General features: G+C 35.9%; 2 protein-coding genes across 2 annotated transcripts; both read left to right on the forward strand.

Moving 5' to 3' along the window:
- On the forward strand, window positions 1-1832 carry LOC141611132 (acid phosphatase 1-like). The gene is made up of 3 exons (XM_074429580.1): window positions 1-463; window positions 600-809; window positions 1415-1832. Exons 1-3 carry the CDS (start codon window positions 72-74, stop codon window positions 1590-1592), a joined length of 780 nt encoding a protein of 259 aa, XP_074285681.1. The 5' UTR covers window positions 1-71; the 3' UTR covers window positions 1593-1832.
- A 1547-nt stretch (window positions 1833-3379) lies between these two features.
- On the forward strand, window positions 3380-6730 carry LOC141611142 (uncharacterized). Its single transcript, XM_074429595.1, has 8 exons — window positions 3380-3459; window positions 3690-3816; window positions 3960-4016; window positions 4219-4311; window positions 4697-4774; window positions 5005-5130; window positions 5892-6041; window positions 6339-6730. The coding sequence occupies exons 2-8, from the start codon at window positions 3691-3693 to the stop codon at window positions 6576-6578; spliced, it is 870 nt and encodes a 289-aa protein (XP_074285696.1). The 5' UTR covers window positions 3380-3459; window position 3690; the 3' UTR covers window positions 6579-6730.
- Window positions 6731-15167: the final 8437 nt, after the last annotated feature.

The following is a 15167-nucleotide window of genomic DNA, read 5'->3' on the forward strand; positions in this document are numbered from 1 at the left end:
TCTCGATCGAGCCATAAATTGTACGCATTGCTACAATTTTACCAATCAACAATATTGTACCAAATAATAACATGAGGCTCATACAAGGTTTCTATCTTATAAATCTTATCCTACTAGGGCTTGTGGTAATTCATGGCCATTCTACCGCGATTCACCTCCTTATGCCACATAGCGGTTCAGGAGGTCACCCAACCCAAGGCTTAAATTGTTTAAGCTGGCGGTTTGCTGTTGAAACAAACAATGTTAAGGATTGGAAGACGATTCCAGTGGATTGCGAGAATTATGTTGGCCATTACATGTTGGGGGCTCAATATAAACAAGATTGTTCCATTGTGGCCGCTTCTGCTATCGACTATGTTAATAGCCTAAATATTAGGAAGGGTAAGGATATTTGGGTGTTCGACATAGACGAGACTTCCCTCTCAAATTTGCCATACTATGCTAGGCCTAATGTTGGATTTGGGTAAGACCCTGTACTTTTAGATTTAATTTCAGCTCTTATAAATTCAGTTCAATAATTATCTTGTAAGACTGTTGTACCTGTTACAATGGTCGTTCTTTTGCATGAAATTGATTGTTGATTATTATGTGGTTTGCAGAGCGTTCCCGTACAATGCGACAAGTTTCAATGAATGGCAGGTTGAAGCAAGTGCACCACCGATAAAATCGGTCCTAAACTTGTACAACAGATTGCTAGAACTTGGTGTCAAGGTTGTTTTTCTAACCGGAGCAGATGAAGAATACAAACGGTTCAAGATCCGCAATATGAAAAATATTGGCTATAAGAAATGGCTCAAAATGATATTCAAGTAAGTTTTCACGTCATTTTTGTGAAATGGATGTATAACTTGTCATGATAAACACGTAATGATATATCACAAAATCTCATTGAAGACGGCACGTATCCGTCAATTTGGAGTGACGGATACTATTTTCTCTCACAAATGACCCAAATAGAGGAGAGAAGAAAGCACATGGGGGTGCCACCTTGTCCCCCCTATCCGTTTTGTGAGAGGCATTACCCGTCACTTGCTCCGACCCGTCTTCAGCAAGACTAACTGATGATAAATAGTTAGCTTTCATTTCATGGATGTTGATGAATAGAACTCGATTGCTCCGTTTACACACATGCGTAACACAAATTCTTGTTTAAAATCAAGAAATAATCCGCTTTTAGTTAAATAGAGATGGATGACTGGATGAGACAAAAAAAAAGAGTGCAATATGGAGTATTATATAGAGTACTCTGTAATATGGATATGACCGTTTTAAGGGAGACCAGCTAATGTGTCATTTAATTCAAGGTAAATAAAAGACCAAAGAAAGGCGGAGTATTATATGGAATACTTTATAATATGAGTATATACTTATAGAAAACTGTCTTTGAAAAGTATTTGCTTGATTTATGTGACAGGACATCGAATGAATCTAAGCTGAAAGCCGTGGAGTACAAATCAAGGCATAGGGAAAATTTGGAGAAGAAGGGTTACAAAATAATAGGGAACATTGGTGATCAATGGAGTGATTTATTAGGACCTAACCCTGGCTTGAGGACATTCAAGTTGCCTGATCCTATGTACTACATCGCCTAATTTGTTGGACGAAGAAATTACTCGTATATGTAAGTAGGGTATAGTGGTAATACCCTAGTAAGGGTACCGAAGTAATCTTACCACTTAATATAAATAAGCGAGTTTCTCGTATTTCTAAGGCTACATTTGGCCGTTTGCTCTGATATCATATTAGACATTGGTGATGTTGTAAGCTTCAATTTTCTATCTATGAATTAGTGTTCGTTATGGGTTTCGTCAAAAAGAACAAACCTTCTAGTTTCTCGTTTTCTTGGGACGTGGCTAATTTTTTGCACCCATTTACGTTCTTTTGAGAGTATACAAGTAGGGATGATAAGTCTAAAACTCGACCAAAATAACATGAACTTATGTCTCATTTCTTCAAACAAATAAAGTATAGGATTATGGCTCTGTTTGGCAAAACGACCTGAAAAGGTAAAAAACCCGAAAAGGTGGTAAATAAAACTGAAAAAGCTGCTAATCAAACCCGAAAAGAATCGATAAGGTAGTTTGAAAATTATGAGTGATAAGGTGAATCGATTATATAAAAATGTGTTTGGCAAACTAAATTAAAAGGTAGGTGATTTTGGTAAAATGACGTAAAAGGATATGAAAATTATTAAATATTATAGAATAAATGGGTAAAAAATGGAAAATAAGTTATTTCGGTACTGATTTCTCAAATGCTTTCACCGAGGTAGATTTCATTTCAGTGACCTTATTTCACCAAATAAGCTACTACTCGCCAAACACTTGCAAAAAAATCAGGTAGCTGAAATTTTGGTCAAATAAGCTACTTTGGTCAAATAAGCTACCTGAAGTGTCGTGCCAAACGGAGCCTATATATAGGTAGAAATTAGATGTGTTCATCTAAGCTCTCCTAATGTCATTCAGAGTCCAATTCAACTCGTAGTACAAGTTACGTGGGTCACTCAAGTTGATTATAGGCCAACACAAAACGAGTTGGGTCATATCAGACTTGGGTTGTGTCGGGTCAATGATGAGTTCAGGTTGCTTATTGTTCATGATAGGTCATCGGTGGGTGAAAATCAGGTCGGGTTTGGTTCGTGTTGGGTCGGGCCAGGTATTTAACATATATTTCATGTTAAAACAATGCATAAATATATTTACTTTAATGTTAAGAGAAAATAATTAAAATGAATATCATTTCAGTCTTATTTACGCCATTATTAAGCTGATTTCAAGTCACCTATCGATCGGGTTTAGTCAATATCAGGTCACAGGCCGAATCATATTTGGAACAAATAAGATTGCTATTAATTACCCATTTAACCTCAGACCAAATCCGATCGGTTTCAGTTCATCAAATTTCCGAGTTCTAATAGTTTGAATATCGGACGGTTTAGTTAAATTTCTCGAATCGGGTGAACATTTACCGGCCCTAAACTCCTAGAGTTACGACTTACAAGTTACAACAGTCAGACTAGAGGTGCTCAACATGGCGGGCCAATCTTACCCGGCCTCATGGGCTGACTTTCAGCAGCCCAGCCAGCCCATGTGTCAGCCCGTTCCTTCCCTCGGGCCGGGCCAATGCCGCATTTTCCTTAGCCCAGTCCAAACACTAAAAAATTAAAAATATAGGTGGCTTGGCCCGCCCTAACCCGATATTATGCGGGCTGGGCTCGAGCTGGTCAAAACCTTCCCAGCAATGGCCCAGCCCGGTCCCTCGCCTGTGCGGCTGTGCCGTGTTAGTGCTGCCAACCCTTAGCCCGGCCCGCCCCTGGCCGACACAGCCCAGCCCGGCCCAGCCCAGTGAGTACCTGTAACTCTAAGCCAGACCATTATTACACTCTCCCAGTCTCCCACTTCCCTCACTCCAAAAACAAACCCCGCGACGACCGGAACCAAAGACTAAGGCTGCATTCAGGTACACTACTAGATTCTAGGGTTTTATACTTCTTCGTATAGTTCATCTTTTAATTGGTGAAAACTTAATTGAATTTGTAATTGACATGCTGTATTAATTTCATGCTGTAATTTTATATATTGTCTGTGTAATTTGGGTATATTTTAATGGAGAAATCAGTTCAAATTGGGGAAATTAGTACTATAACGGTATGAATAATCTGACATTTGGTCATTTTCAATGTTTGATAGAATGGTAGGACTATCTATAGGAGAAACGAATTTCATACGGGGTGGTATTGCGCAAGACCTTCGTTGCGACGGTCGAAACCGGTTATCTTATCGGTCTATTAATGTTGAATCCGGTGTCATTCCGCAGGTAACTTTATCCTTCTTGTAGAATTGACTGCTTTTTCGGTGTAGGATTCGAGTTTTTGTCGAATTCAGTTAGTTAGTTAGTTGCATTGTTGTATAATTAGGGGTACAAGTTGATCTTTGTTTTTGCCACTGAATCTATGATAGGCAAACGGGTCGGCTAGAATCAAGATAGGTGGAACTGATGTTATTGCAAGTGTGAAGGTAGTGGATATTAAATTTCTGTGTTTACTCCCTCCGTCCCAATCATTTGTGTACCGTGGTTATAATACTCTTCAGTCTTCACAGAGAATAAAATAGGTAAATAAATGATTGTGATGCAGGAAGTAGTTTGAGTAAACTGGTTTTTTAATTTTTACTCCGTTTTGTTAAAGGTTGTTTATAATGTATTTGACGCAAAATGCAGGCTGAACTCGGTAGACCTAGTTCTTCTCGACCTGATCATGGAAAGGTTTCAATACACGTTGATTGCAGTGCAACAGCTGCACCAATGTATCAGGTAAGTAGTTTATTGATAGTTCTCTGCCTGATGAATGTTTATTATCTTATTTGAAGTAGTTCATACAGAGTTCTCCTGCGTTGTTGAAGTCTGAACTGATCGACAATGTTTATGTTCTTTAGCATTTACATGGTTTAGCTGTGTTATCTTCTTTACAGGATTTATTGCGGAATTTTTTGTTTGAATTTAGATTCTCTTTTAAGCAATAGAACACTTCCAAATTCATCCTCCATTTTCAAACTTTTAAATTTGATGATTAAACTCTTCAGTGTGATCCGCTTCTTACTTGTTTCCTTGTTTTAGTATCCCCTTTATTTGATTCCTTTTTTGGATAACTAACTTAAATTGTCAGACATCGATTAGTGAGTCTTAGTATATGTCACAGGGCAAAGGAGGTGAAGAATTGTCGTCAGAACTGGCACTTGCTCTACAACGAGGCCTATTGGGAAGTAAAAGTGGAGCTGGAAGGAAATTTTGTTCAAAAGATCTATGTTATATTACCGATACATTAATGGTTGATTAAGGGAATTGAAATGAATGATTTCATAGTTCTTGAAAATTACTGCGGCTTCATTTAGAGGTGATATTAGTCATATTTAGGAGATTAGGCTGTAAGAGACTAAGAGGCGATACTGCAACCGTGACTGCAACCAAGATTTAACATGATGGCAATGATTCTAAAGCATATTTTCAGGGGCTGGAATTGATCTTTCATCTCTGTGCATTGTCGAGGGAAAGACCTGTTGGGATCTATATATAGACTGCCTTGTGGTCAGTTCAGATGGGAATTTGCTGGATTCCTTAGGTGCCGGCATCAAGGTATCATTTACTTGCCTATCTACTGATGAACTGGATTCTGCCACCTTCTGTCAGATCTTGGCATTTCATTTCTCGCACTTTACCTCTCTGGACAAAGCTTTTTATTAGTTAGGCTATGTTTTAGGGGCTTCGTATAGAAGGGTTATAGACTTATAGGTGATTTAATTCCAACCCTTTGGAAGATATAGAAATTAGCTGGAGCAAAGAGAAATTTGTTCTGTTTCTCAAACTGCTGTCCTCGTATCCCACTCCTACAGTGATGTAATATTGCTTTGCTTCACTTCGATAAATAATTCTTTCGTTTGTCAGTCTGTCTTTTCCTCATTCCGAGACCTCAAGTTTTCCTCATTCCGAGACCTCAAGTTTTCACTATAAAGAGAAGTATTATTACTCCCTCCCATTCTTATTTTTCTTTCCATTTCACTTTTTTGGGTCAAAGTTGAAATAAAACTTCGACTGGAAATATGTTGAAAAATGATTAATATTAACATATAAAAAGAAAATATTTGTATTTATTATAAAAGTATCACAACATATAATTTTCGACAAAAATAAACAACATATACACCACGAAAAACCCGGTCATAGTGGCGCCTTGGAGAGCGCGTAAAAGCAAGTGGGAAGAAAATAGTGAATGGGAGGGAGTATTAATGTACCGAATCTTATACAGCTGTCACTGTGAAACTAATCCCAACATTATTGTTTCATCTAATTAGTTAATGGGGCATCTGCTTATGGGTTAAACTCCTATGTTTGTGCAGGCTGCTCTGAGCGATACAGGAGTACCACGAGTTCAGGTGATTGCCGCTGACGCTAGTTCTTCAAGTGATCAGCCAGAAATTGATGTCAGTGACGAAGAATTTCTACAGTTTGACACTTCCGCAGTGCCTGTCATAATTACATTGACAAAGGTTTCAAATTTTCTTTATCATTCTAGTATGAAGAATACCCACTGTATCCTAGTATTGTTGCTATTTGACTTTGGTGATCAAATAATATGAACTTTATCAGCCATTATATCACTTTTGATCAAGGACATACCGAAAGAATCATATCAGCTCATTAATTCTCGTTTATAATGCTGTTGATCAAATGGCTGATGACCAAAGTCAAATGAGAACAATATAAATAGGATGGAGGATTTATAGGCTCGTTATTTCTCGTTTTGCTCGTACATTATTTGAATTCCAATTTTGATGTTTGTTTAGGTGGGAAAACACTATATAGTAGATGCATCTGCAGAGGAAGAATCCCAAATGAGTTCTGCTATTTCCATCTCTGTAAACCGTCAAGGTCATATTTGTGGCCTAACCAAACGTGGTGGGGCCGGTCTGGATCCGAGCGTAATCCATGACATGATCTCTGTAGCTAAACATGTTAGTGAGCAGTTTCTGAACAAGTTAGATTCTGAGATAGCTGCTGCACAAGCTCGTCAAGAGGAATCGTGAAATGCTGTTAACCTTTATACCTAGAGTTCTTATTTCTACTCTCTAATGGCGATTTTAGGCCTAAGGATTAAGGTGAGATTTGTTAGTCTGTATGTTTTGTCATCAATGGATGATCCTTCTACCACCTTCCCTAAAAACCCTTTTAAGCTCCACTTTTGTTCATCCTGATCAGCAATGCATATCCACCTCTTGAGTTGGAATGCATCACTAATCCTAGGATTGTTATACACAAGTTGAGCAAGAGCGGTTTTTCCCAAGCCTCCCATCCCCACAATGGCAAGGAAAGAAACAGGTGGATCATCAACATTAACTGAATCCAACAATACACCTATAATATTTTCCACATCATTCTCCCTCCCAATGATTTTACCACACAAAAAGGAACAAGTCTCCTCCTTTGTTAGTTGGGTAACAGGTGGGTCTTTTTTTTTCCTACAGGGCTAATATTTTAGTAGTTTTATTTATCAAGGCATGAAAGAATGACATATACCATCAATCTTCTTAATAATACCTTTAGGGTGTGTTTGGATAAAAAAAAAAAAAGGAAAGGGGGGGAGGGTGAAGGAGGGAAAGGAAAGGGAGAGAAGGGAAGGGGAAGGGAATGAGGTGTGGGTGTTTGGATACATTTCCTCCAAATCTTTTATCATGTGGGAGAGATTTTGATTAGGCGTGGAGGAGAAAATTGAATCCTCCTAATCACTTCCCCTTCATTTCCCTCCACCCTCATTTACTATTCAAACAAGAGATTTTAAATTCCTCTCTCTCTCTCCCTTTCTTTTCCCTCCAAATCCTTCAATCCAAACACACCCTTAGGAATGAGAAAAATATTAGCCCAATAGGAAAAAAAAGAGGTTAGCACAGACTGCACAATGATCAGCCTACCAACATAAGATATCTTCCTAGCACCAAAGGATCTTATCTTCTCAATTATTGTTTCGACCAGGACTTGACAGTCCTTCTTACCCAACTTACTAGCAGTAACAGGCACCCCTAAATATTTAAAAGAGACCTTGCCTTCCACACAGCCTGATAGACTAATGATGTGCTCTTTCATTGAGCTGTTTACACCACTAAAGTAAATATTAGACTTTTGTTTGTTCAATGTGGAGACCAGAGGCTGCAGAAAAAGTAGCAAAAGATCTAAGCAACACCAGAACAGACTGAGCATCACCCCTGGAAAAGAGAAGTAGATCATCGGCAAACATGAGGTGCTGCAATCTCAACTTCCCACACAAAGAATGGAATTTAAAATCAAGGACATTAGTAGTGAACTGGAGAGAATTTTAGACAAATATTCCATGGCAATAGTGAAGAGTAGGGGTGAGAGGGGATCACCCTGCCTCAAACCTTTTTTGTCAGGGAACATTCCAAAGGGCTCCCCATTTAGGACCAAAGAATAAGAAGCAGTAGATACACATTCCATAATCAGGTGAGTGAACTGAGGAGGGAACCTTAGGGCAACTAACATCTGATGTAGAAATTTAGTGGCCGAGAGTTGTGGTCACTCAAAACATTATTTTTTTTTTCCAAAAGGAGAGTACACCTTAGAAAACAAAAATTTAGGGTAAATTTGTGACCTTGCAGATGTTGTAGATCAAATTGCCCATTAGAAACATTCTTAATATATAAGGTCAACAAATGATTAAGGAGTGTTTGGAAATCGAGATTGTAAAAAAATTAGCATATTTGGGACTTTAAGCATATTTGACCAATTAATATGCTATTTGAATTGTTTGATAAACAACATATTGAAATAGTAGATTGAGGTCGAATCTACTATTTTACACACCCAACATATTCTATCAGTAGATTAGGAAAAAAGTATGTTCACCCTTTTAACCCCTTAAAAAATATTGACCCTATCTTTATTTTATTGAGTAAATAATTTATTCAATAATTTATTTATGTCCTTATTTGTCATTTTATAAAGGATTAAGATAATCAAGTAAATTAAATATACTAATTACCAAACACCTTTAACAAAATCTGCTAGTCGAATATGCTAGTCAAACCTAACAAAAAAATCCGCTAATTATAATCTGGTTTTACTAATATTAAACCGTTGTTTTTACCAAACGGGCTAGACTAGACCACAAAAACTCGACCGACCAAAACCCGACCTGTTTTTCTTAGGTTACAAACCCGTTTTTTTCGACCCGCTCGACCCGAACCCGAAATGACCCGTTATTTTAGGGTCGAGGCCCGACTCGAACGGGTGGACTCGTTGGGTTAAGGGAAAATCATGAATTTTATTAAATATATTAATATTTATATATTATATTTGAAAATATAGTTAAAAAATTATTATTTTTATTACTTAAATTGCAAATTCAACTAAAAAGTCAATTTTATATAACTTTTATAATATTTAATAATAAAATAATTATTTAAAAAAAATTATTTTAATAACTATGTCAATATAATTAAAATAATAGTTTTAAATATGTTTTACTTTTTTAAAAAAATATTTTTTAAATAAAAAAATTCATTTAAAAAAAACGTTAAAAATTATTTCTTAACTCGTATTCTGACCCTAACCCGACCCGTAATCTGTTTAACCCGACCGTATTCTAACCGAACCTGGGACCCGACCCGTTTGACAGTCTAGGCTAGACACTCAAAAGATAGGATAGATTAGCGCTTAAATATGTGGAAGTTATTACACTAAAATTTGTAATTTATGAAAGATTTTTTCTACCTCTTTGCAAGGAAACCGAATGGTATGGGATTTTACTTATTATTACAGTAATTTACAGAAATAAATTGATAAAGACGAGTCAATCCAGATTCAGATCAAATCAAGATTTAACTCCAGATTTTAATTACTGTAGTAATTCTTTTACCCTTCTTCCCTAATTTTATTGTTTCGCACTCGCAGTAGACTATTTACCCCTCTCGTCTCCTCTTACTGTAGGCATGCTTGTTTTTGTTCTGATCATTGATTTCCCTGGTTTCATTGGAAAATTAGTTAGAGTTTTGATTTTAAAATAATACAGTACTAGTTTAGATCCCGCGCAATAAACGCGCAATATTTATAGACTTTTTATTTTTGTATTACTTGATCGTGCTAAACTAACAATTTTTCATATTTCACGTTATTATATTTTGAGGAAAAAAAATTGAACTGTAAAATTATTCAAGAAAACTAAGTAAAATTGAACTGTAAAATCATAGTGGTATCTCATTAATTGTTTATTTTTCCCGTTATTATATTTTGTTTCGAGCAAAAAACAAATTAAAATTGAAAATTAATCCAAGAGAATTGAGTAATGTGCTGAAATACATTTTTTTTTTTAAGTATTTTTATACCACAACTATAATTATTCTAATTTATAAATTCTCTCAACTTTTTTTTTTGTTATGAAAGTAATCAAAATCAGTTATAGTTTTTGTGACACCCTCATTCATTGCGGAAAAGTAAACACATAATTCTAGATAAAAACTGCATGAATATGTTTGTAATAGGTTCATTTGGGTAAAAACCTGTAATTTTTAAAACCGAAAACGAAACCTGAACCTGTTATAAAAATATCCAAATGGGAAGGTGTCAAACATGCAAGGTCTAAAGTAATTCTCATAAATGAAACATCGCTAAAGTCGCGAAACAAAGTTATACAACCCAAATATGAAAAAGGGAGACATATGTCCCTAAAAAGTATATGACATAAAAATTGTTTAAGGGTCACAATAAGATAAAGTCAATCTAGGTCCCAAAGTTACTTTGCTCGCTAGCTCGTCCGTGTACCCCATATATGCATCACCTACACAATCGCATTTTATACAAATACGAAAGCCACGATCGGTGGGGAGTAACTCCGAGTTCTCCCGACCACGAAATGTCATAATTAATATAACATGTAAACATAAGAATATGAATATGAATAACACATAGCCTTAGCATATAGATGCTAGACAATCGTGCTTATCATGTGAACAACAATATAACAACACATAGTCCTAGCATGTGAATACTAGACCGACTCATACTACACTATCATGTGAATCACATAACATCCAGGAATCCAAACTCTATCAACCATAGCCGGCTTGCATCTCACCTTCTATGATTCATAGAATCATCAAACAAGAAAGGACAATATATCTAGAGACAGGCATAAGTTCTTAGGACAATCAATAGTAACTCTGTAACTCGAGTCTATACCACGAGGTAAGGTAAACACCCTAGTCCTAAACCTGCGCAGACCTAGCGACATGCGGAAAACTACCGCATCCAAGACCCATGATAACAACACATGAGTACCCCTAAGGAGTCCACCAAAGGGTTGGCTAGTACTTAAGCTGACCACATACTTCTACGAGTACGTCAGGAGGTCATGCCCTAACTTGGTGGGGGCTGACCACATACTTCTACGAGTACGTCAGGAGGTCATGCCCTAAGTTGGTGGGGCTGACCACATACTTCTACGAGTACGTCAGGAGGTCATGCCCTAAGTTGGATATAAACCCACCAAGCTAAGACACAAAGGCTATTAAGCTGTGAAAATACACTCGTCAAAGACTATAATGGCCTATCTATGATAAAGGCCGAAATACTCACCTAGGACCTAGTCATAGCTTGAATACTTTAGCCCACACCACACAAGACAAGTAGGACACCCAATTAACCATAAAAGGGGCAAAGAGTCCAAACTTGCACACACAAATGATCATACACACCCTAGCATATGAAAGGCTACGCAAGAGCATATTCAGCTGACAATCCAACAATATCTCCAATATCAATAATAATCCAAATTCCAGCTAACCAACAGTACCATAATCCATGAGAACAAGCTAAAATGGCAAAGAGGCAACAAGACTCAAGCATAAGGCATCCAAAGCATCCAACAACCAACATGTGAAATGATAATTACAAATATCAAGGCATAACATAAAACATCCAATAACACTCAATCTCATCTCAAAGACAAACCCTCGACCCGAGTCCCGCGACGGGTCATCGGTCAAATCGAGGCTGACCGGTTTAAACCTAGTTTGACCTAGGGATGACAGTGTCACCCTGACCCTGTGGATATCCATCCACCCGAAATTAAATGGGTGGGATATGGATGACGATTTGTTTTTTAATTTAGGGTGGGATATGGATATGGGTAAATTTAGGGTGGGATATGGATTATAGTCTATCACCCGCTTAATCACCCGGTGGATATCCTAAATTAATTTTTATGAAAAATTAATAATAAGTTTTTAAAAATATTAAAAATAATTTTGATATGTGTTTCAAAATAATATGTTAACTGATATGTGAGCTAGAAGTTAAAAATTGAGACATGGTTATAAAATATAAACCTCGTTGGCCCGAGTTTAACTATAGGCTTGTGACTTGTCAATGTTTTTCACTTATTATCTAGTTGTTTTGCATTACCTATATGAATTAATCTTATTTCAAGGGGCCTGAGTCTAACTTATGCTAAAAGATATGTGAGCTAGGCTTATTCCACTATAATCCAATATATAAGATGATTTATTTGGTGATGTACGCCTTTTAATTTTATCGTCTTAATTTTTTTTACGCTATATGGTCTTTAAATTTTATAAGCATGAAAATAACCAACGGGTGACCGCTCCACCCGCTTCACCCGGTGGATATGGATATGGATGGATGAAAATATATTAAATGGATAAGGGCGGGATATGGATGACCATAAATTAAATGGATATGGATATGGATATGGATATGGCTTCACCCATCCATATCCCACCCATTGCCATCCCTAGTTTGACCAAACTCGTTCGATCAATCTGCCCATTTCGAGTCTTGGCCCATTTTGGCCCAAATCACAACATTCATTACAATATCATTCTCATGCAATATTCTAATTTCTATCATGTGAACACTATCAACATAGAGAAAACATTCCAACTTACAAAATAACTAATTTCACAAGATTCTCGCATAATAAAATAGCATAAATAACCGTCTCACACAAGGGTAAACTTTTCTATAAATTTTAATCGATAAAACGACGCCATTTACTCATACGGACTCCGAATTGAGTGATTCAAGTGGCTAAACCACCTAATTTTTCGATGCCGTTCAATCTGTCATATTTTTGGAAACATTGGAAACCATCTCGGTCCGGTACTGACGCGTTCCAGCCAAAACACGGACTTGTCACAACACATAATTCCTCATCCAAATTTGTTCCAAACAATAATATACAAATGGGTAACATAAATTAAACATAAGCATACTCATCTTACTCCATTCATTCATTTATCAACAAGATCGTTTCAAACAACAACAAACAACAACAAACGACAACAAACAACAAATACAACTACTAATGTGACATTAATTCGTCGAGTGACTCAGAATAGTTACCTTAAGCTAGAAAAAAAAGAACAATAACACTTGAGAAAGAGCCCTAGAAACCGAAATCACTCATCATCTTCTACAATATATGAGTCACCTAACTCATCTTCAAATTCTTTACCTATAAGAACAACAAAAACACAATTATTAAGCTTAAATTCGAAACCCTAAAAAAAAGTGTCTTAAACAAAATTTGGGGGAAATGAAAATAAAGCTTACTAGTAGATGCGGATTGAAGAGAGGATTCCAAATATATAATTTTTATGAGATTTGGTGGAGAAATGAAGGATTTATGGTGGATTTAGGGATTGTAAGAATGATTTTTGAGAGGAATTTGGTGTTTGATGAAAGAAAGATAGAGAGTGAATTATGGAGGAAATGAAAGATGAAGAGGAGACCCATGGAGGATGGAGGGTGCATGGTTTGGGGTAGGGTGTTTGGGTGAGTTTGATTGTTTACGTTTTGGTTCGTTTAACGGAAATTAAAATATTCGTCGAACGCGATTTCCGAGAATATTAAAGTTTTTAAACACGATTTTACTAAAAGATTAAGTAATCATATGCCCAATATCCAAACTCGTTTACCCAATGACCGTAAGAAATGGGAAAATCCCAATATTACGACTTTTATCCGAAATCTATTTTATCAAAGGAAAATGTTTAAATATAGTTTAAATCACTTTTAAACATTTCTAAACTATCAAAAATAATTACATTTCTTCAAAATAAATTAAGATTATATTTTATCAAATAAATTTTATTTCAAATAAATTAATATTAAATTAAAATAGATTAAAATATTACTTTTAAAATAAAATAAAGGTCTTCAAAATTACGGGGTGTTACAGTTTTGTTTATACATAGTATGAATAGTATGAGTCAAGTCATTATCAAATAATAATATCAATAAAAAATTTAATAGTGTATAGTCATATAGAGTATTATTTATACTATAATTAAAATATAATAGTTTAGTGTTTAGTGAAAATTATATAATTTGATGAAAAGATTAATTTTAATGAAAAGAAATATATAATGAAATTAGAGGTGATCATGGGCCGGGCCAATACGGGCTTGTCTTGAGCCTTTCTAACAAAAAAAAGCGGCCCATTTATATGGGTGGGGCGGGCCGCAGTCGGGCCAAATGCGTGGGCTTATTTAGCAAGCCCAAACCCGACCCTTATGGGCTAATGCGGACTTTTGGTCCTAAATGGGCTTTTTCGGGCCCTAAAACTTACGACTTACCCTAGGAAATAATTAGCGTAATACCTTCGATTTCAACTTTTAAAACATACATAGTGTATAAAATTGTACAAAATATGATTAAATCCATATGAATTGCTCTCTATAATAAAATAAAGACAAACATCGCCACTTTAGAATGCTTAATCATGCATTCGTAGATATGATTTATGTTATGCATACTTTGTTTTATAAATCTAAAAAAATATACTTGAGTTTGTAAAGAGTTGGGTATAACTTTAACGCTACTTTAATAGGTTTTATTAGAAAAAAAATTCATTATTAATAAATATGGGCCGGGTCGGGTCAAATGTTTTAGCTGCCCAAACCCGGCCCCAAAATATTTTGGGCCTTTTTAGGCCGGCCCATGGGCTTTTTGGGCCAAAACTAAAGGCTCAAGCCCTTCCAAAAAGCGGGTCGGGCCGGGTAGGGTCAATGGGCTTGGGCCATTTGATCAGCTCTAAATGAAATACAATATAATTATTAAATTTCTTATTTAGTGAATACAATTAAATTATTAATAGTTTTCTTATTTAAAAAAATGTTTTTGGAGGAAAATTTGTGAGTTATTTATTAATTTAGTAAATAGGAGATTGTTTTTCGTAATACGCATGACGTGGAAGAAAGATTTGTAGACCACTTATCTGACATCTCCATTATGTCATCACTTCTTATTCATTTTTGATCCTTTATTTGTCGGTTGTATTTTCTTAGAAATTGCTCATTTGTTTGAAACATTCCTCGCAAATCTTAAAATGTGGAAATTTCGAAGAATCGGAGGGACTACAAGTTAATTCAAAATCCCATTCACACAATGTGAACAAGTCTATGGAAATGAAATGAGGAATTTTCTACTCCCATCATTCAAGTTGCGAGTTGATGGAAATTTCGTATCTCAATTGCTAGTTAGTTCATCTCAGATCCTTTATATAATCTTACATATTTGCATTTACAATTTACAAATATCATAAAACAAAAACTCACAAAGATCATTCAATTCCCACAAAAATC

Source organism: Silene latifolia, chromosome 11 (genome assembly GCF_048544455.1).
Source record: "Silene latifolia isolate original U9 population chromosome 11, ASM4854445v1, whole genome shotgun sequence".
In the NCBI taxonomy this organism is placed as follows: domain Eukaryota; kingdom Viridiplantae; phylum Streptophyta; class Magnoliopsida; order Caryophyllales; family Caryophyllaceae; genus Silene; species Silene latifolia.

Bases quoted from the DNA above. Each gene is read 5' to 3' on its own strand.
- LOC141611132 (XM_074429580.1), top strand. From the start codon at position 72: ATGAGGCTCATACAAGGTTTCTATCTTATAAATCTTATCCTACTAGGG. The intron at 464-599 runs GTAAGACCCTGT...TGTGGTTTGCAG, and splicing joins AGGCCTAATGTTGGATTTGG to AGCGTTCCCGTACAATGCGA. The intron at 810-1,414 runs GTAAGTTTTCAC...TTTATGTGACAG, and splicing joins TGGCTCAAAATGATATTCAA to GACATCGAATGAATCTAAGC.
- LOC141611142 (XM_074429595.1), top strand. From the start codon at position 3,691: ATGGTAGGACTATCTATAGGAGAAACGAATTTCATACGGGGTGGTATT. The intron at 3,817-3,959 runs GTAACTTTATCC...AATCTATGATAG, and splicing joins AATCCGGTGTCATTCCGCAG to GCAAACGGGTCGGCTAGAAT. The intron at 6,042-6,338 runs GTTTCAAATTTT...ATGTTTGTTTAG, and splicing joins TCATAATTACATTGACAAAG to GTGGGAAAACACTATATAGT.